Raw genomic sequence first — 23,863 nt, forward strand, 5'->3', positions numbered from 1 at the left:
TATTGAATGATGGTAAGGTGAAGGTCCATGTATTTCTCATTTAGTTTATCTGACCTTGACATCATTTCCTTGGATCATGTTAAGTTTATGTGATACTTGGAGTAAAGCTTTACAATTAGGACTATCACATAAAACTAATGATTTGTGAAGAAGGCGAGAATAATCATTTTGACAAGTATGGCTATTCAATACATCATTTTGTAACATGAATATCTGAGAATAACATAATATCATAAAGAAATTGCATTTGCTGGATAGGATCATAAGTAGAATTTCTACTTTACTTTTAACAATGATATCAAAGGTAGTGATATACCCTAGAAGATATAACAAGCACTTCATGCACTCTTTACCCTAAAATGAGGTCATGGTTGATGGGCATATGACAAATAGAAACTTGGTAACATAAGGCACCTGTTTAAAAGCTGTTTATGTCTTGCATTCCTTGATCTTTGTTGCAGGAGAAACAAGAATGGCAAAGTACCATATCTCCAAGGAATAATATTATTGTCAAATTCAAAACTTAAGGAAGAAACAGTATGGTCAACTATTTATGATGACAAAAATCACTACCAAGTTCTAGTACAAGAGCTTTCTGTCAAAGCATCTGAGAGGAGCTGAATTCACAAGTGTCATTTTGTTTCAAAGTGACCACAACGTCAAAGTCTCATTACTTCAGTTACAATTGCCCAATGATAATGACATTAGACCGTTGGTTTTCCCGTTTGAATTGTTTTACACTAGTAATTTTGGGGCCCTTTATAGCTTGTTGTTTGGTGTGAGCCAAGGCTCCGTGTTGAAGGCCGTACATTGACCTATAATGGTTTACTTTTATCAATTGTTATTTGGATGGAGAGTTGTCTCATTGGCACTCACACCTCATCTTCCTATATCTATTGTCAATAGAATAAGACAATAATCCTCCCAACTTCCAAAGTTTGAAAGCCGTCTGTCAAAATATCCATGCATATTGTTGTGTTTCGGACATAAGAAAACAACTACTATATGTTACGACAACTCACACAGCAGTTTAAAATATAATGTTCTGCATGGCTTCAGTTGATATGACCACAGAAGTTGAACCCTGCACAGTTGTGTCAAGTATGAACATAACATTCAAGCTTGATACAGCTCTGAATTTGGATTGTGATTAAATATTTGACACAGAATGGATGTGCTCTAACAAATTAAAAAATTGAAATAGAATATTTCCCTTTTTGGTCCAATGTACAAATTCAGGAAACGAGTAAATCCATTTTTGGTCCTTTTAATGGCTCCTTGCTCCCTAAAAAATTCAATGGCTATACAACACAACTAGAACTAAAAGAATAATTTGCACAAGATAAGTGCACAGAAATACAAACGTAAATTTTGTAAAGGAATTATTTATAATTGTATAAATAAACCAATTGTTCAGACGTTTCGGCCATTGGCCTTCTTCAGTTATTTATTATTCCTCTAAACTACATGGCTGCATGACATTTCTTTTTTCAAACATTGAAAAGATGTTATAGATAAATGTCCTTGGAAACATCATGACGTCATAATACTCTAACGTCATAATAACATGACGTCACAATACTTTTGTATGAATGAAAGTTAAATTATATAAGTTTTGATCAATTAAAGTCATTCCTTTTTAACGTTAATTCCAAATGGTCTAATTGTATTTAATTTTTGCATCCATTGTGCCTCAATATATCTCCTGTAATTTGCGGATTTATCGTAAATCTGCTGCAGAACCTGAACTGTGATGTCCTCTTTACAATGATCCTCTTGGTTAAAATGTTCTGCCACAGCTGTATCTCTATCATGTCTGATATCTGCTAGATGCTCTTTTATTCTTTCGTTGAGTGATCTTTCTGTTTCTCCAACATAGACATAGTGGTTACATTTTTCACAGTGAAGTCCATAAATAAGGTTCACCAGTTGACATCCATGAATGTTCTTTTTGAGGTTGAATGTTTTATCTCCGAGTATAATTTTTTCTTCATGTCTTTCAATATCGCAAACTTCACATTCTTCTTTACATGTTTTGTTGCTGTTGTAGTTAGTACATTTTTTGGTAATCTTATTTAGTTTTCCATGTACAATTATGTCTGCTAAGTTTCTATCTCTTCGATAAGCTACTAGTGGTGGTTCTGGAAATATTTCTTTCATCAAGTTACAGTTATGTAAAATATTAATTCTTTTTTTCACAATGTCATGAATATCAGGTAGTAAATCAGTAAAGGTTAATACAACAAGAGGTATGCGTTCTGATGTTTTTTTAATTTTATTTTTTCTCTGTAATAACTCTTTTCTATTTAAGTCGTCTGCTCTTTTTAGTTGGTTTTCAATAAATTTTCCATTATAGCCTCTTTTTCGCAGTTGTAATTTTAGTTCTTGTCTATGTTTTTGATAGTCATCTTCATTTTCACAAATTCTTCTTAATCGTAATGCTAAACCATAAGGAATTGCCTTTTTTACATTTTTTGGATGGCATGATTTGCTGTGAACATATATATGTTTATCAGTTGGCTTTGTATAAAGGTCTGTTGTTAATTTACTATTTTTTATTTTCACAAGTGTATCTAAGAATTCAATCTGATTGCTGTTGTACCTAAGTTCCACCTTTATTTTGTCATTTATTGAGTTTGCAAAGTCCATAAATTCTTTGAGTTTTTGTTCGCCATGAGTCCAAATTCCAAAACCATCATCAATGAAGCGTTTATAAAATAATGGTTTCTCTTTGAATTTTTCCAGTGCTTTATCCCATTGTCGCATATAAGTACAAGCAAAATTTTTTCCTAGTTTTGACCCTATAGCCACACCTTCATTTTGCAGAATATCTCTGTCAATCAATTTGAAGTTATTCCCCTCTAAAACTAATTTTATCATTTCTAGGATATCATTGGTTGGTATTTCTTTATTTCTTCTGGTGTCAAGAGCTATTTTACATGCTTTTATTCCTTCTTCTCTAGGAATAGATGGGTATAATTTTACAACATCGAAACAAAACAATATGCTGTTTTTTGGTATTGGTTTATTTATACAATTATAAAAGGTATGTTCCCTATTGGAATTTTGAAAACAAAGAAGGAATTATTTGTTCAATAATGAATGAAGGACAAAGACAGAGACTGACAGAAAGTACTGGTTACTGCCTTCTAGGTCTGTTGGATAACTGAGCTAATAATAATTCTAAATCCCTCAAAAACAAACCCAATTAAAACAAGAAAAGTATTGAGTAACAAGTAACAACTATTCTTGAGTTTGACTTTTTTATTTGAATTAAACCTTGTATTTACACAACAAGTTTACACAGTTTAACAATTTGTAATGCTGATGTATTTACAGTTCACCTGATGAAACTAACTAATAAAAGAGACAATTGATCCAACAAAGAGAGCTTACCCTAGAATTTAATTTGTCACAGGAAGAAATGCTAATATTATGTTCTACTACCCATTATCAGCTCTATACAGATGTGTTTTTAAAATTGATACAATGTATATAATATATCTGGTTTTTTATGACATAAGACAATGAACATAAGCTTGCTAGTTGAAGCATTTTTAAACCTGTCCAATTTCATTTTAATTTGCTACACATTTGATTACACCATATAACCCTTTTAAAGCTCTGTTAGCTAAGATAGCAACCAAGGAAAAAATATTTTAAATTTATGTCTATCATCTGGAGGAAGTATCACTTGAAGATATTTTGGTTATACCATTCCCTATACATGAAAGGTTAAAACTGTCATATGGGTGACAATGAAGTCCCCCAGGTGGGGCTTCATTACTCCTAGAAGTCTCCCTGTTGGTTCTTCACTTCTCCCTGATTGGCTGCCAGGGAGAAGTTACTTTTCTCTATAATTCAAAAGTGTTGTAACCCCTGTGTCTATATGCAACTTCCTAGTTCAGAAGGTCAAAAAGGACAAGAACAGATTTCCATAAATCTTTAATTAAGGAGTCATCTGATAATTTTGGTGCAATCAGGAAGTAGGTAGATTATGAGGTTTAGAGCACTTTAGGCTGTGTTAGATGTGGATCAGTTGTTTAAGAGTAGAATATCTTGGGGAAAAATCATGTCCACTACAGCCAATGAAAGATCCCCAGTGATGGCAAAAGCTTACTTGACACTAATGGCCACATGAGCTAAAAAAAAAATTCAATAAGGCTTTATGTAAGGTAACCACTCACAATTTAATCTTGTCATCATATTAAACAATGTGCATATTGTACATAAATAATTCTGACCTATCAATGCAGTTAACTGTTTTGTTTACAAGTGTTGTCAAATACTGAAGACCTTTCTGGTACAATGCAAATTTAGGTTACAAAAAAGAACAACATTTAACAATTTAAAATGATGTTCAACATAAAACAATAATAATTTATACAAATACATAAAAATTTATTGTCATGTTCATGATGTCTGCATATGAAACAATATAAAAAAAAATGGCCTAAACTTATTTTGTAAACACAAAAATAAATGACAAACTAGTGACTATTTTATGAGATTCCATGTTTATTTTTACCTATGACAAAGGTAAAACTATACCAGTTATATGAGTACTTAGTTAAACTCAACCCTCATGACCCTTGGTAAACTGTTGATGTTCCTTTTAACATATTCTCAATATGCACAACTACTGTTATAGTGTATTATAAATGTTTTATAGTTAACTATAGAATTTTAAATAATCTCCTTGTATAAGAAACTGAAATAAGTTTGTTAAATGTCTCAACTCAAATAAGAAGAGAAGACAGAAACCTTTGGGTGCCTGAGATATCAAGTCTTATACTGTTGATGTTTTTTACGGTTTTTTATAACCATTTAGTGATTTACCGGGTACATGATGAAATTAACTTTTAATACAAACTGGAATCTAGAAAGTCCTGATGCTATCAAACATGAAATACGATTTAATCTATGACAGGAATGTTAACATTGCTTATACACACATTAAACAAAATGAGATCAATGAAGGTGTATGTTAAAAACATATCAACACAACAAATATTGCGAAACACAAAAAGACTATTGCAAAGAAAGCTGAATAGACATAAGACAAACTGAAATGTTTAAGCATAAAATTAAGCCTTTTTACAAAACTTCCAACAAATAAATAGAAGGTTTGAACTTCTGCATACATAAAGTTATCAGTATACAATTTTAAAAAAATGCATTCAAAATGTTTGGAGTTATTTCTCTTAATTAAACTTCTTTTTAATAGTTCTAAATACTGGTTTAACAAAATTATCAACATACAATATTTACTAATGTAGACTTGCACATAACTTGAATCTGATAATGAGATCTTGTTTTCGGTCTACAATACCCTGACATTTATTATGCAAATACAATGATCATATGTTCTAACATCCAGAATTCTTCACATGGAAGCAAGAATATATTTAAAATCTTGCAGCTATTTCACAAAATATATATGGAAAAAAATCATTAAAAATCTAATAAATGTTTTATCATATTCAAAAATAGTTATCTCTCATTGTCTTGAATTTGGCCGACTGAAAACAGGACAAGTTATTAATGTTTTTACTGTGATCCCAAAATTATAAAAAGAATCAATATAATGAAATTTCAATTGATTTGAAGGAAAATGTCTCCAAAGTTGAGACAAAAGTTAATAGCGTGTTACTTTGTAATCTCAAATTAATTAACACTAACCAAAGGAAGACCTTTGTGACTAAACTGCCTAAACAAAAATATTTAGCTATCATTTCAACTTCTTCCATTGAATCAGATACTAAAAACATCTTCAGTCAGCAGCTTGTAACTTTTGCATTCTCCACAATAAAGATTAATAGTCATAAAAGAAAGTTACATAAAGAAAATACTTTAAAAAAAATATAATCCATTCTCGAAATAATCCTAAATCTTTAAAAGACATTCAAAGATATTCTTGAGTTTTGTCCCTTTGATCATTCTTATACATAATCTCACACAGACACTGCACAAATTTACTTTTAGTTAGGAGAGTGAGTTAATAACATTGAATAACACTTTAGTTAACATGTTCAACAATTTTAAGTCTTGTTTTTTAAATTCATACATTTACATTTTACTTACAAATTTGATTTGTATATAAAGTGACAGTATGTTATATTTGTGTATTCCAAATTGTAAGTTTCAACTTGTTTACTTACCCATAAATATTAACAATATATGTTTATACTTTCTCTTTTCATCATTCAATTCAAGTATTTCAACATGTGTGTCAATTTCCTAAATAACTGCTTGTACAACCAAGCACAAGTAATATTTCTGTTTGAATTTCAATTGTCAGCTTACACTCAGAAATAAACACATATTACAAGAAATCTCCCATATGAAATTGCTCCTCTCATATAAACACATATTACAAGAAAGCTCCCATATGAGATGGCTTCTCTCATTCAGCACTGTTATTGGTTTCACATGTCAGTTCACATTTAAGGTTTCACATGTCAGATAACATTTAAATGACTTTTGGGCAATGTTTTGTTGTAGATCATGTAATCTGTGTAAGAGTTGTACTAGCACTATCTAATTCTGTTTGACTTGGTTCTGTTGGGATGGGTGTGTGACTATGTCGTTTTAGGGATGGTGAGAATCTTTCCTGTATGTTCTGCAAGTAACTCTACAAGGGAAATAATCTTTTATTCATTTAATATTAGAATACACGATATGAAAATTAAAAATTTCACAATTCAGTCTAAATAAATAACACACAGCATAGAGAGTGATAGAGCATTGTTACCCATAACATTGTCAACTAAGGTGAAGCCAAGGTTGACTATGTTTTTTAAGTAAAGAACTGCAATATCACTCTCTCAGATATGTGTCATTGAATTCAACATACAGATTTTTCTGTTATAACTGTCTATTAAATCTAAAATTGAAAGTAATTAACTATGAGGCCATAAACATAATAACCATCAGTTTTTAAAAGAATAAAACACATACATGATCAAGCATCTAAAAAGATCCAAAATATAAGCCATGGGATAGAGTTGAATGTCTCCCTCTATTTAATAAATCAAAATTTAGCATTTTAAAGATGAAGTTTCTAGAAAAAATTGGGATTTTTGTCTTATTCTGGTCAACATTTCTTTGTAATCTCAGATCGCTTTCTATACAATTATTGCAATCATTATTTATTAACTTATATATCTATTTTAAATCTAATGTTGTAGGATAGATGTAGCTTTTATGTATAAGATAAATTTTATTTCCAATAGAGGACCAATTATAGGCATAGTCAGTACATTGATTTTTTTATATCAAACAATTGCAATAGGACAATACACAATAAAAAAAGAAATACACTGAACTGAGAAAAAAAACCAAGACATATAAATAAAGTTAATAAAACATGTACAATGTAGCATAAACCAGTATGTTTAGTGTTTATTGACCATGCACCAGAAGCAGCATCACATTCATTATAAAAATAGCATATATAATTTCCACCAATTTACATCATCAACAAGACTTATTTGCTTTCACCCATGTCTTATGATCTCTGTTGGGAGTTGTCTTATTTTTATCATTATCACTGACTATTTTGAAATACATGTATCATTAAAGAGATATTAAATTGATTGATTACCACATGATCATGATGATATTTTAAACTAAATAAAGTTGCATTACCTACCTAACTATAAAAACATTCTGTAATATGGTTAGGTGTTCAGCTTTGGTATCTGTGCAACATAGGTCAATTTGTAATTATTTTTCTGTTGACACATTTTTTCTTATTTTATAACATTTTTGCTTTAAATAATACAAAGTACAAGGTTTTTATAAGCTTTGGTTCTTCTTGTTTTTGACAGAAAACAATGCAACCACTGAATTCCAAATGAAAATCATAATAATTTTTTTTCAAACAACTGATCTTTCAAATTTGCTGAGGTATCTTGGCCTAATTCGGACCCATAAAATTTGTTTATTACATTATAAGATATGTTAGATGTATTCCTCCTGGCATATTTAAAAAGTTTTATGTAGCTCTTAAGGTTTATTTTTACTATGGTATAAGTATGTAAAATGCTTATATTAACTTTTATAAAATGTGAAATTTGGCAAATATCATTTCCTTTTAACTCTAATAAATCTAAGTTTTAACATGTCATAGGGGCCAACATTTCACTTTTGTTGTAGCATATTCATGAACAATTTGCATTTATTGTCTATTGACACACCAAAAGGTAAATTAATTGATGTATTTTCAGTATATCGTATATAAAGAACTCATCTAGAAGCTCCAAGGAGCCTCTAACATAGCTTTTGACATTAAATTCATTGTTCATCATTCAAAATTTATTGTGTTGAAAGAATACTGTTGGCCATAAAATTGTGATTTCAGGTCAACAACTTATTATTTCATTAATTAATTTTTGTAGCTGATCATTTTTGCTGTTCAATGTTAAAGTTCATCCATTATAGTTTTCATTATATCATGTAAAACATACTCAAATTGAAACAGAATCATCAATAGAGGAAATAGCTGTTATTTAAGGAGTAAGCTGACAATTTCAGCCATGTAAACTTATTTGTATACCTCATTTCACATGTTTTGGTGATAACTTCTCTCTACCTACTAAAGTTTTTGCAAACATCACAAGATTGTGTTAATAAAATCGTCCTTCAAAGGCAAACTCTCTACAAGAAGTGGTATCTATTATAGTTTTCCACAAAACAGCTTAAACAGCAAAAGTTGGTAAAACACATCATTTAAGGTTGGAAATTTTATCATTACGCTCTATTCTTAGCCTTGGAGGTCATTTGGTCACAGAGGGGTCATTGGACATATTCCAAAAACTAAATACCCCAAGGATGATTGTGGCCAAATTGTTTCAAATTAACCCATTAGTTTCAGAGGAAAAGCTTTTAAAAAGTTAACAGATGATATGTTGAGAATAGCTCACACACAAGGCTAGTAAGGTAGCAAAGAAATAGAAAGTAAACACCTGGTTAACTTGTGTAGCTAAAGGTTGGTACAGTCAAAAGTGTAAGAAGATACCAAAGAGCAAGTGAATAGCATAAGTTGATGAAGGACAAGTAATTGAAATCTAACTCTTTTGTATGTAGAAAATTAAAAAAAATGTAAAAAGAATTTGGATGTCACATGGATGTATTGTCAAATCTTTTGTTTTTTTGAGTGTACATGCATTTGACAGATCATGGTTGGTTCTGTTTTCTAGTTTCAAACCTTTTTTTTAGACTAGGAACAGAGTTTGATACATTGCATTGACACCTGTTTATTGTTGTTGCCCTCTAGCAAAATCTCTAGACTTCCTTGTTTATCTGTCATTGAGTTGCTCCCTCATTGAGATGGAACCCACAATTTCTTTCATCCATTAACAATAATCAATAAAATGTTTAATACATAACAAAGGAAACTAAAAATTGAGTCTTGCCAACAAAAAAACCCACATACCTCAGGTTGGGTACTACTGTATAGTTCAAAACTAAACATCTTAGGTAAGCAAGCTTCAGAAAATGATACATAGGAAACAAGGACTAACAGACTCAAAATAGACTTTTTAAACAACTGTGAATTATGACCTTGACCTTAAATATAGCAAAATTGTGGTGGGATTAAACATGTTTTATGAGATCTAAAACCCTCCCCCTATACCTCTAGGCAATGTAGAATAAAGAAACACATAGCAATACGCACAGTAAAACTCCGGTTAAAAGAAGTCTGAGTCCGGTGTATGAATGTAATGTATATATGTTTTAATGTTAAGAAAGGGGTAAACTAACCTGTGAAATTACATCTCCAGTTGTTCGTCTAGCTTTATATAAGTGTCTGTATCTGGACTGTGTGTCAGGTTCATGTTGTCGTTTCCTCACTTTCTGCAAACTAACTTTTTTGTTCTTTCTACCCACTGAAGCTGTTAATAAAATAGGATAGGAATGACAACAAATAGACATCTGGTTTAATAAGGTGCAGCATATATTCTATATCTGAAAAACTAATTACTGTAAATTTATTATTGCGATTTTGTCATTTTGGAATAAAATGGGTTTTTTTATTTTTGTGATATTGAGGAAAATCCTGTTTTATTCAGATAATAAAATATCAAAATGCAAGTTTAAATTCTTGTGCAACCCTGTCACATTTTTTGCAATAACAAAAACAACGCAATATTTTCTGAATTTACAGTATACATGGTATATGAAGAGTAAAAATGTATGTTGTTTTTTTTAAATGTGCAGCTTATTTCAATCATTTGTCACTGTCATGTAATAATTGTTCACTTGTTTGTATAATATTAGAATATGTTTACATGTAGTATTTGTCCACATCATGTTTGTGATATCTCAGCAAGAAACAAATTATTTAATTTCAAATCTAACTGATATATGTAAAAAAGAAAATCAAACCCTTGCATAGCTACATATAAATATTTATCCACAGATTCCTTGGCAAACAAAGCAACTAGGGGACATTGTTAAATTATCAGAGATTGCAGATAAAGAACAAAAACTTGTATTTGTTCTTATTGACTGGTGTGCACTAATCAGACTGGTATTTATATTTCAGCATATTTACACTCAGTACAGTGGCAGATCCCTGATTTATACTACCAGTAGTCATACATTATAGATTCCTTTTAACATGTTTAATACATGCAAGTTATATTAACAAAATGTCTGTCGATTGATGGTAAAAAGACAATAATATATATATAATAAAAAAAGGTTTATGGGTTGTCATTGCTCACAAAGAAGAAATAAATTTGAAAAAAACAATAACTATCGAACTAGTCAATGATTTTTCAGGTAATAAGTTTTGTAAGGTAATCAGCATTTTAAACCCCTTATTTATCACTGCATATTAAATCTTACAACATGTGCATTTAAACTTACTATCTCTATGATCATAACCTTGTCCTGTAATTCTCCACTGGGCCACTGTACCAACAATAAAACAAAATGGCCAACAACCCAACAACACCCAGCTGTACCAACACACATGGTCAGATAAATCACCTTTAGCTCTCTCCCATATATATATTAACATTGTAAACTTTTCTATAAAGTAGTCCAGGCAAGATATCATTAAAGCACCACCAAATATACTAGTTCCTAAAACTGTAAATGTTTTCTGGAATTTCAATGTCAACACACCAAAAAATAATCCAACTCCACATAAAATAGCAATAGGAATCCATCGTGTAGTTGGATGGTAAAATTGTTCTAAAACAACTAAAATGCACATAGCAATAGATAATCCAAACTGAAATCCTGTGAGGAATAGTCCAATATATTGCACTAACATTGTTATTATGCCAAGTATAAGTCCAGCACCTACTGCTACTCCTATCTCTCCTCCCAGGGGTAAAATATCCTGTTCCGAAAGTATTAAATATGTAAGAACTGATATAAAAATGAATCCCGTCAGGAACATAACAGCTTTAAAAAAACGGTAACCTGCAAAACAAAAAGCATAATGTTAAAACAAAACAGAAAATATTTCGATAAACATGTATTTTTCATTTATTTTTTTGTCATTATTGTTGTTTGAAAGATCTTTGTTCATTATCCATTGAAGTCATTTTGTTTCAGATTTAGGCAAATTACCTTTTCTGCTGTTGGAAGAACTGTATGCTGTTCTCTAAATGTCTTAGTGACATATACTCTGTACATGTATACCTTGGTTTGACATAAAGAAAACTTACAATAAATATTGAAGCAAACAAACCATATTTACATAAATGTTTATACTTTATTCCTTTTCTTACACTAATGCAAAAGTTATCAATGGAGTATATGAAGCAATCAGTTTACCAATGATATTTTTGGGTTACTGTTTCATTGAGGTTTACAAAGGCTAATTTGAACTTTTTATATCATTCATGGTAAAAAAATTAATAAAATGATCATTTGATTAAAAAAAAAGGGGGAGGGGAGACAATGTGACCTTAATTTTCATCTATCATGATTTATTAATAATGAAGAGCTTGAAGATATCCTAAAGTGAATGTATATCTGCAATGCCATTGGTGAAATCTAAATTGTAAGCATCCTGATGTGATGGTGTTGTTGGGTTGCTGTCTCATTGACATTAATCCTGTATTGCCTTTGGGTATTCATATCAATATTTGAAGGCAAACCAATCATATTTACACTTAGCCAGAGTTACAAGTGGAGTATTATTCTAAGATACTATTATTCTAGTATTGCTGTCACATTCAGATTTACCCTTGCTACAATTAATTCTTTTTATTTGTACTTAAGTAAATAATACTGTTCTCTAGATTGATTTCTCAATGAAATACTATTTGTGGAACGCAGTTTGTCTTCTATTTAGCACATAAAATTACCTTATTTTAGAAAAATTTGTCTGTGAATTCCTTAGATTTTATTTTCTGATGAGCAATTTTATCCCTGATAACATTCTATTTGAACCTCTTGTAACATAGTATCATACTAACCAAAGAATGTGTATATTATGCCAAAAATAAAACTCATGGCACAGATTATCGCAAGTGCTACATCATAATCCGTATCGATGTGGTCACATGACTTAAGTGTGTGTGTTACAGGCTTCGGTGTTGAGGGAATTATAACAGTAGAATTCTCCTCTGGATCCCCATCAATGTATATTGTTGGTGTGGAGGACTGTAACAACCTTCGTAAGAGAATTCTTCCATCCATTGTAATAAAATCTCCCTAGGGTTTAATACTAGTTCTAGAAGCTGATCATCTGTAATTAATAAATCAGTAAATATAAAAGGTTTGAAACATAATAAAGAGGTATATTATCCAAGACACATCTAATTCAATAAGTCCACACAAAATGGACTATTGCTGGCAAAGTCATGATGAATTCAAAATACCACTAAATTCAAGTGACCATGAGATTCAACAATTCAGGCCAGACTTAAATTTGTATATCATGCTGATTATATCTATAAATAGAAGAGTGTTTTGTTTACCGACAATGTTGATTTCCTTGTTCTGGGTTTTTTGTTGTAATATATCCTTGCTTTGTTTGATAATTGATCAATCTATTGTTGACAAAATAATCAGACAAATAGGCCATCAATGTGTGTCAGTTCAGGTGAACATAAATAATTTAAATAAAATTTCAGTTAGAAAATTTCCTAATAAATATATATCTGTTGAAACAAATTTAATATAGATCTGATAAAATACTTTTCCAATTTAAACAAAATAATATGGAATGGCTAGGATGATATGAAATATATTCCTACCACTAGGCTGATATAAATCTACTACAAGTACTTACTTCAACCACTTCTAACTTAATAATCCAATGATCAACTAATATGAATGTACATACATTAAATAGCAATGAACACCAATATCTACTCTAGTAGTATGCAATCACATGATCAGAATAATCAATCCAGAAAATTTCCTCTTAAGCTATTTGATAATCATTCAATATTCTCCTTACTAAATTTGTGTGTAATTGAATCAGAACTAAAACCTCTCCAGAAAGAAAATCTCATTTTCAATTTCCAGTGCTAAACAATTATCATGTTCAATCCTCTAAATGTATATTTTTTCAGTTAATGTTAAATGTTTCCCCTCCTACTGAAACTGTTCTGGTTAATCAGATCAGTTGGAGTAATTACAATGAAGTCAGCAAGGTTTTATTAAATTATCACATTTTATCATTATGACTGACACAAACAATCCTCTATGAAATTTCAGCTTACTGTTCAACTGCAATCCATAAGTTATCAATAATTTATATATCAGTGCAAATCTGTCCAGTTCAACATTGTAAACCAAATGTCAAATTTCTGACAAGTTACATAATCGTCTGTTTCATATAAAATAGATTTCTGGGTAATTATCTATTGACAGGTTTGATTCAATATTATGAAACAAGTTGATGAATCGCCAGTAACAACAGTAAATAACTAATATAATCTCCAGAATTCTGTTTACTATAAACAATCTGCATTTACTGCTAAATTGACATTTCTTTAAATGAGTGCAAAAAAATGATCAAATGGTTAAAGCAAGAATGCTTACATTAACTTACAGTAAGAAACATTCATTTAAATAAAGAATAATCTTCTTTAAACCATAAAAAATGTTTCAGTTTAACAAACAAATATTTGGAAATAAACAAACCCAGATATATCTTCATTTTCCTTCTCAATTTTCTTATCTTTTTAATAGCATTGTTTCATGTTTATAATCAGAAAATGTTAAACAAAAGACCATTACAGGGAGCCAGAGAATATTATAACTGTATGTCCAACTGTACAAATAACATACCATGCCAACAATGAATGAACATCCCTACTGATTTTTAAGGTCAGAGGTCAGATTTCATGCAGAAGAAAGGGTCCAGAAAAAAAATAAACAACTTTGCATAGTCTAATTACACTGATAAACAAGCTTAGTTCAAAATATCATCATGGGAGACCTCTTATAATCTCCTCAGATTGATTTTACAGGTGCATTCGACTCTGATCTTATTTGAATAAGGATCAAGCTTCTCCACTAACATGACTAAAGATAAACTGGTTGTTATGATAATTAGCCATGAAAAATGCTGACAGTGGTATTAAGCACCAACAAGGAATCAATCAATAAAAGGCAAGCTCTTGTTCTTTTTTCTTGCATCTATGAACTCGGAAATCAAATTGGTTTTTTTTCATTTCATACTCCTGTTACCCATATGCTCCAATCCTGCATATAATCCTGATTTTAACATATGGTTGATTTTGGCCCATAACTAGCCAACAATACTTTTTTCAAATCTCTGTTTACTTTAATCCTAAATGCACCCATAGTTAAACCAGAAACATGAGGAGGTATTATTTGATCAGGTCAAGTCAGTTTTGTCAGAAATCTGTAAAATTGACTCATTTTGTTTGACCTGCCAACATTGTTTCCTCGAGAAAAAACAATGATGTCAACTATGCTGCCAGTCAACATGGAATGGCAGCTGTATTTGGTTTTATTTGAATGACACACTATTATGATTATAAATAATCTGAAAATAGACTTAGGCCTGATTTCCCTGAATTATCTTTGGAGAATGAGTTGGGTTTTTTATAAACAAAGGTGCAGATCAATAACAAAGAAATCAGTAAAATATTTTACATTATACATCCAACTTCGCAATCTGTCTTACTGGATCAAAAATCTGTTTGTAACCTCAAGATAAATATGTATTATTTAAAATGGTATAAAGTTTCAAGGTCTAATTCTCTATGCCAACTTCGAACAATTTCCTTTGCCAGTTTCCATTTAGTAACATTAAGGAAATGATAAAATCCAAAATGGGATCCAGAATACACTAAATTAAGCATTGAACAGGTGATTGACTTTGATAGGTACATATAATTACTACTTATATGTTCTAATTTCTCTGTAATTACTAAGATGTCTGATACAGATTATAAACCTGCAGGCTATTTCTATCAGGTGTTTGAGATTGAGTAATACAAGATTGATAGCTACATAATTAATTCCTTACCCTCAAGAAATTTTTCCAATTTAAATCAAACTTTGATTGAAATGTTGTCAAACAATCCAAATAAAACTTGCTATAAATTAGAATAAAGAATATTTGAATGTCTTTGTTTACGTTTGGAATTTGACATATTGTTCAGATATGTAACATTACAACTTTGCTTGTACAGTTATTTTCATTTTGTATTTATACGAACATCCAAGACAAAATGAATTAAAGATAAAATTCACTCTTTGCATAGACTTTTATAATGTCATGAACTTTTAATACAGAACTTACCCAAAACTTTACTTGTAATCCATAAACAATATTACACTAAATTACAGAGTAGTGACCCAACTCATTACAACCATGAACAGTTGAAATTTTTTCTCCTCCTTTTTTCAAATTATTTTGTAATAAAAAATCACCCCAGTCACTTAGCAATGATTTTCTAATTCCGTTATTCATTCAAAGTATTAATTCAAACTACTTTACATGTAATTGCCATTACTGAAGTGCAATTACATGTTTTCACTAAAACTATTAAATCTGATAATAAAAACTAGACAATCTTTTAATTGATCTTAAAAGGTGGTTATCAATTCTAAAATAAAACAGCTTTTCTCTTTAAAATCTGTTTTACACCACAAACAATTTAGTTATACTGAAAACCTTCAGGTTATAAAGAATTGTAATTATTACATGTGAAAAATAACTAGAGGGATATATACCATAGTATATAGTTACCATAAAACTGATATATATAGCAACAGGTGGTTGATCTTTGTAAACCTGCAGTGCAAGTTACTAAACAGGGGAGATAATTCATGTTGCAGTAACAGAATATGACAACAATGGTTCAGATTATTTTGTCTTCAGTTATTTTTAAAATATTATTACCAATCTTATATATACATCTGAAGATTGTATCTGGTATTAAGAACAATTTGTCTTCAACAAAAGCAGGAAACTTATCAAAATAACTACTGTATACAAACAAAGACATAAGTTTATAAATCACCAGCAATTTGTTTTCTTCAAAAGAATTAGGGAGGATCAAACTAAACACCACAAACTACTTTATAAACTACAAGTGTATAACATGGCAATCCGTTTCACTTGACAGATCTAAACAACAAAACCTTTTGTTTAATTACATACAAATTAACCCAATTATGTTCAAAAGAAAGGCCATTAAATTGTAAAAACTCTTTGTTATAAAGATGACATAATCAAGTAAATTGAAATTATTCACTTTCTTAAAACATCTGCACAAAATCTGTGCATGAACAAGATTGAACCAGTAATCCTGGAAGATAATAAATTTACCGCTGACATAAGATTTGCCAGAGTAATATTACAAATTATTTATGTTATGTCTAATAAATTCATTGCATTCTAAGTTTAAAATTAAAGAAATAGAAATGAATATGTTGTATGTTGTCCAGAAATAGAAATGTAGTTTTCTTTTTTGTTGTTTATGTACAATGTATAATGATTCATACTTACTACATGAAATTACTCATCTGTTATCAAAGTACACTAATTAATATTCAAAACTGTATTCATTAAAAATATTGATGAAAAACACTTATGAACTAAACTAAAAAGTTTAAAAAAGTGAATAAAGAAATGACTTACTCTGACATGACTAGTTACATTAGGCTGACTCATCATTAAACTTCATAACAAAGGAAATGTAAACATTCTACCATATCATACTAATCAACAATACTATCATGTATGGTCAGCTCATTCTGAGACCATAGACACATGGGTGCCAACCTTATAACATCATGGAGTTTAAAACACCAACTGATCAAGATTAAAACCAAACTTAATCACTGTTTTGTAATCTTGATTTTGATAAGAGATCAAAGGAAACACACTTTAGCAATATATCAGTACTTATAACTGCCCAGGTGTGAAGTTTTCAGTGTTTGTTTATGAACTTTACTGCCCTAAATAAATATAGACCAATCATGTATACATTTGACAGATATATAAACTGTTAGTTTGTTTTTAAATCAAAGTCTTAACCATTTTACATTTTTAGTACATGTCAAATTTCAAGACCATAGATTTAGTAACATGGATCTCCTACTTTAAATTCCATTTGAGTAAGAGATCTGCAATCTTACTCGGCTACTATCTCGTTTATTGCAGATGAAATCTCCGAAATTGAATCCATGAACAATCTTTCATATCAATTTTTCTAATTTTTTTCCAAATGTTTAGAATGATGTAAAGATAACATTATTCCAGAGCCTATATTTACTAGATATAGATAGAGAAAGGCAAACACATGATTCCTTGCAGTTAGGGTTTTTATCTGAGTTACCACTGACAAATTGCCATGAATAACGCAAAAGCAGTACCTCATGTTCAGTTAGATTTTCTAAGGATATTGTACATTTTTAGGCTTTAACTTTTGGCCCTGTAAATCATCAAAATTGTGAAAGCTTGATTGATGAAAACATATATTCGGCAAGTTTTAATAGTAAAATTTGACGTTGACACCATATTGCGAGATTAACCAGTTTCAGCCCAAAATGGCTAATATCAAGAACATTTAGACCAAATCTGTATAGAGTACATGCACTATCAAAAATAATTTTTATAAGCAATGGTAGAAACACACAATGCCCTTCTTAGAAAGGGTTTTGCTCTTTATTTTTCTAAACGCATTTAAGTCAATGGTCATATTTACTTATTGCCTTTCCATGGTTGTATTTTTAAAGGATAGCAAATTTTATATGAGTAGTATTATATTGAAGTGTATACAATGTATTATGGTTCACATTTTAATTCTGTTAAAAATTTGAGAAAAATTAAACAACTTTTTTTTGGAGATAATTTTTACCTCAAATTGTAGCTTTTTCTTTTGTTAGTGATAACAGTTTTGTCTTCTGTAAAGCTATTTTTTGTGATTTTCTATTGGTTGTTTAAGTGTAATTGTTTTGATTTTTTTTGGCGCTGTCTATTTTTTCTTTTATTCATGTTCTTGACTCCAAAGCTTTTAACTGAATAGACATGAAAATATATGTCTCTTTAAAATAAAAAGTCAATAAAGTGCATGAACCCTGACTACATAGTATTTTTTACACTATATACACTATATAAAAATAAACTACATCAATCATGCATAATATGTATTATGTCTTAATGCTCAATTTTCAATTCATTACATTATCAGAACAAAACACCTGAAAGATTATGTTAATAAAATCAATGTTTTTTTTACTAAAAACACAGGTGCTGGGCAACATCTTATTTTTTCTAACATAATCCTTCTCCTGTACATCAATCTTATTAAAATAAGTTCTCATCACTTGCTCCTTGATTTTTTATATGTCGCTGTGTGGCATATAAAAAATCGAGGAACAACTGATGAGAACTTATTTTAATAAGATTGCCTGTACATTGACTTATGTTAAACACAGTTTATATGTGCATGCCTCTCAATTCTTTTTCAGAATGTGAGGTATAAGGATCACATAAGACTATAGCATCCTAGCCTTGGCCTACTCCAAACCTATTCTTATGTATATTCTAACCTTAACCTTTATCAAAACCTACTACTAGCACTTATCCTCTCCTAACCTGAATGATATTACCATATAAGAATGAAGGTCTTTATAAAAACATTTTGCCTCTGTGAAGTTTTTCTTCATTTTTATTAAATGGATAACCCATCACTTTTTATATGAATGCAAACTTCAGATACATATAACCTGACCTGTTACCTTCCATTATTATTCTGCATTGTCTACTAATCCCTCTTATTCAATATGTTACAACTGAATAATAAAGACAACTTACATTGAGTAAAGCCTTCACACTAATATAATCCAAGGTTATAAACAGAATTTATAGAAAAAATCCAATAAACAGAAATATTTGATATTTTGATCTGATTTGCCCATTTCTGACTACTGTTCTATATACTGATGATTATGATACATTGTATATATATCCACTAAGCTATTAAAGAACATATACATATAGCCAGATATAGTTATTCATGATTTATTTGCTCTACTAGCAGTGGAAAACGATCAATGTATTATATAGTAACCAGTTCAATAACTATTCCCTGTTCTATTCAATAGAAAGACTAATCAAATATATTCTGATTAACTACTGGATTCATCATGCTTATATGAATTGTGTACAAGAAAAGGTCACTGACCTGGTTTAGTACATCTAATGATAAAAAGGTCTACATCTAATTCATTACAAAATCATTAGCATTTAATTGTTGACATTTATGTTTCAACCAATTCATAACAAATCATACAGAAAACCTATGACCAGTCAACCTTGAGCATCACTTCAAAATTTCAAATTTAACAGTATGCATGATATAGTATCTAAATACTAAAATAACGAGGTCCAATTTATCAGCCGTCATGGGGTAAAAATGACAAATCATAGAATTCAACTTTATATATTATAGTTAATACAGGACAATGGTGTAGATTAAAAATTACACCACTCCAGACCCTTTAGTTTTCCACATAGTTGATATTGCCAATAATTAAGAAGTTCCGGGTTGAATCCGATACCGATACCAATATTATATTCCCCTGTTACCTATTACCTTATCTGTACGTTCCGCATCTGACATGCACACCACCAAACGGTGTATTTAGGATTTGCTATATACACGGGTCATTATCACAGGGTTGAAACTTCAATCATTGTCAAATAGTTCCCGATACCAATAGTATATTCCTGTTACCTATTACCTATCTGTTCGCTCCACATCTGAGAGGCGCACCACCAAATGGTGTATTTAAGATTTTGCTATATATATACACGGGTCATAATCACAGGGTTGACACTACTAAATTCAATCCTTGTCCAATTGTTTCCTATTGTAGTATTTTAATCAGTAAGACTTTCTAAGATAACAATACGAATACTAAATATCTGGACTTAAAATAAGGCATATATGTTCAGTTTTCAATTTGTTAGCGGGCATGACGTGAAACAGCGAATCATAGAATTCAACTTTATTTATAACTAATATAGGACAATATTTATAATTTCCAGGTCGACGGGTTCAAACAGAAAGATTTGAAAGCAGAGACAAAACTGTCTATCTTATAATCGGCATGACTTTATCAGATGACAATACCAATACTAAAATAAGGCTTACGCATAGTTATATACTTTAATTCAGTCATGGACCCGCGATATCACGGGTGTTTTCTACTGTTTTATAACCAAAAAGCAAAGTAATTTATGCTCAAATAGTAGCCATTTCTCTAAAAGGCTCTCAAGAATTCCTAATACCCATCTGGTAATGGTTGCCACATATGCATGAAATTTCGTGCTACAAACTTCAAAATTATACAATAGGAAATATTTAAACAAATCATTTAGATTTTAAATCTCACAGATAATTCTATTTAGAAAAATATAAAAACTCACAATGAATGTGGTAGACAGATATTCCTTGATTAGTACATTAGTACTAAAACTTTCATTACACAGAGATTAATATCAATTAAACTATTATCTCCTGCTTGAAATAACATTTGTATGAAGTACTAATGACCAGCTATAAATCCATTTCTCCCAGAAAGTCGGAAGTCTGTTTATTTTTTTAAAAACAATAGCGTCACTGGAGTGTGTTATACAGAACAATCCTTATAATCATGACAGGATCAAGCCTACACACTAATGTTACATAATATAATAAATGGATCCACTATCATACCAACTCAAACATTTTAAATTTAAATTTAAATAATGTGTTTTATAGACATTTAAGGCTAACATGGGGAATTCTATTGCAAATTAAAATGAAAACATTAATTGTATGCCCCTTTTTTAAGACTGATAAATAAAGTGAAACTGAAAGAGTTGGGCAAGGATTAACACACTTGACCGCTCCCATTTTATAAATTAAAACAAAAATATTATTGTATTTGGGATAGCTCAGCATTCTCTGTTTCACAGTGAAGTGAGAGAACAGAAATTATTTTTGGGAGGTACAAACAGAAGGTCAGATGTACCACATACACAGATAAACTTAATGCCCTCCACCCTAACACCTGTCTTCATTCTTCATTTATTTACATCAGTAATAGTGGTTTATGACCCTACCAAATTGTGTGCCGGTATGAAGTTAGGCTTTCTGGACCATGTTTTTCATTACTGTTTGTAGGTCCATTTTTTTTTTACAGTATAGTTATGTGACAGTGGGGTCTGTTGTACTAATAATATTTCTGATGATTCTAGTAATTATCCTTTAAATAAAGCAAAATCAGCAGATCTTAGAATTTTGATAATAAAGAAGAACATAAGATGAGAAAATATTCTAATTTGTTTTTCTCTGTATAGAAAAACTGCAATGCAACAGGATACCGTGTCATAAGTCAGGCAGTCTAAATATAAAACCAGACAGGGTGTTTATACTAGGGTTTACAAAAATGTTTCTACAAATGTATAGGTTTGTAGAATATTATCCATCTAATCAGGAATTGCAATGATATATCAAAAACAAAAAGTCTAAATATGAAAAGTTCCTTTTGCCTGTTAAGACTTTATACTATTTTCACCAGACAAGGTAGACATGCCAAATAATAATGCCATGGGGGTAAGGTTATAGAATGATAACTGGTTTAACCAACTCACCTGTGTTGTGTCTGGATATAGTTCCTTCAGTTCAAACCTCACATTAATTAATTAAAATAACTAAATCCAGGTGAAACATTAACTTCATTCATTCATAAAATCCTATCCACTAGAAGATCAACTTTAATCGATGACTGTTGTCATTCTACGTGTAAACAAACATAGGTAAAGCCTATTGATATTACCATAATAATACAAGTCGAACGTCAACAGACTTCTAACACCTACAATTGTGTGTGATATTTAAATTTAATTGGTTATAAATCGGGTGTATTATATATTAAAAATTTGTAATGTAATCCACTCCTTTCCTTTTTTAAAAGCGTAGAAGTCAATAACCCGTCATGATAAATAAAATATGAATTTCAAATACCTATTTCAAAAGTGACATTCAATGATTTTTAAAAACAAATTCCTATTACCACACAAATATCAAGCCTGAAAAATGACTTTCATATAGTTACTCCTGTATCATTAAGAAACTTGTAATAAGCACTGAACTCTAGCTGTAGGAATTGATAGTTTTCAGCATGTACTGAGATATTTTTGCTAGCCAATGACAAAGTTATGATCTGGTCGCCTCCTGGTAACCATGAAACAAGATTGTAACCCTTAGGGTTAACCAGAGGCAGACTTGGGGGGGGGTTTTTGGTTGCTTATATAGGGAATCACTGAAGCGTGACTGGAGCGGGCCCCCTCTTAGGTCAGTCAGTGGGCCCCCACTTATGAAAATTTCTGGATCCGCCACTGTTAACTATATATATATATATATATAAAGAGAGAAGATACATGAATGTTTTCAGAATTATATCTAGTGTGTGTGGAGAGGAAAAAACACATATAGCCACTTATGACCAGAGACCACAATTAATTAACCTTATTTTCATTGTTAACGAATATAGTTCCATCCATTAAATTAAGTTTTTTATTTGTCTTTATTTTCTACCTTCCACTTTTTCATTAATTTCTCAGCTTTGAAGAGATGAGCTAACTGTTTGGATGTTATTTTCTTACTGTGAATAGAAGAAGTGATTTATAAGTCGGAGTGAGGTGCAAAAAGGTGTAATATTTACAGTTTCTGGAAGATCTCTGGAGTTGTCCATTATGACCAGGAGGGATGTGCATTGGATTAATTTATCAACTGAGTCAGTTTCATTTTTCTTTTATAATTTTTTTTTATATATATATATATTTTAGAATTAACTTGTACTGAAGACTTCGCCCTTCAACTCACTTGTTTTTCGTATAAGCTGGTGGGATTTTTTTAATTGTGCCTAACATTATAAAGAACATAATACAGTATAAATTAATTGACCACTATAATAGGCACTATTTATAGTATTCACTTTTTCAGCAATATTTCCAGAATAGATTATGCTAATTTATTGAAAAGGGGCAAAAAATATCAGAGGAACATTCAAACTCATTGATAGAAAACAAACTGACAATGCCATGGCTAAAAAAGAAAAAAACAGACAAATGATAGTACAAAAGACACATACAACATAGAAAACTAGAGACTAAGCGACATGAATCCCACCAAAAACTGAATTATAGTTTTTCTAATTTTCGAAAATTCAAAATGTTTTCGGAATGTATACCTAAAGGAACTGCACAAAATATCTTCATAAGAACAACAGTTGAAGTTCGAACACAATTGAAAAGCTAATAAATCACACAGCAAAAAAAAACTAATAGTAGAAATTAATTACATTTGCATTCTATTTTTTAAGAGATTATTAAAAGCAATAAAGA

General features: G+C 30.3%; 1 protein-coding gene across 12 annotated transcripts in view; it reads right to left on the bottom strand.

Annotated features, from left to right (window-relative positions):
* Nucleotides 1–3,249: 3,249 nt before the first annotated feature.
* The window catches only part of LOC139513240 (transmembrane protein 198-like), a 56,717-nt gene continuing 36,103 nt past the window's right edge, over nt 3,250–23,863 (bottom strand). For 2 of the 12 annotated variants that reach the window (XM_071301552.1, XM_071301557.1), the window contains 5 exons: nt 12,447–12,718; nt 10,879–11,442; nt 9,769–9,899; nt 7,655–7,703; nt 3,250–6,634 (listed from right to left, as the gene is read on the bottom strand). In XM_071301552.1, the coding sequence (XP_071157653.1) occupies nt 7,683–7,703; nt 9,769–9,899; nt 10,879–11,442; nt 12,447–12,669 (939 nt within the window). In that variant the 5' untranslated portion in view covers nt 12,670–12,718 and the 3' untranslated portion in view covers nt 3,250–6,634; nt 7,655–7,682. Of the gene's footprint in view, nt 6,635–7,654; nt 7,704–9,768; nt 9,900–10,878; nt 11,443–12,446; nt 12,719–13,264; nt 13,793–17,101; nt 17,134–19,282; nt 19,504–20,899; nt 21,172–22,108; nt 22,375–23,863 lie in introns of those variants that run through there. The other 10 variants (XM_071301545.1, XM_071301548.1, XM_071301553.1 and 7 more) reach the window with 9 other exon arrangements.

The sequence above is a fragment of the Mytilus edulis genome, chromosome 2 (assembly GCF_963676685.1).
Source record: "Mytilus edulis chromosome 2, xbMytEdul2.2, whole genome shotgun sequence".
Classification (NCBI taxonomy): Eukaryota; Metazoa; Mollusca; class Bivalvia; order Mytilida; family Mytilidae; genus Mytilus; species Mytilus edulis.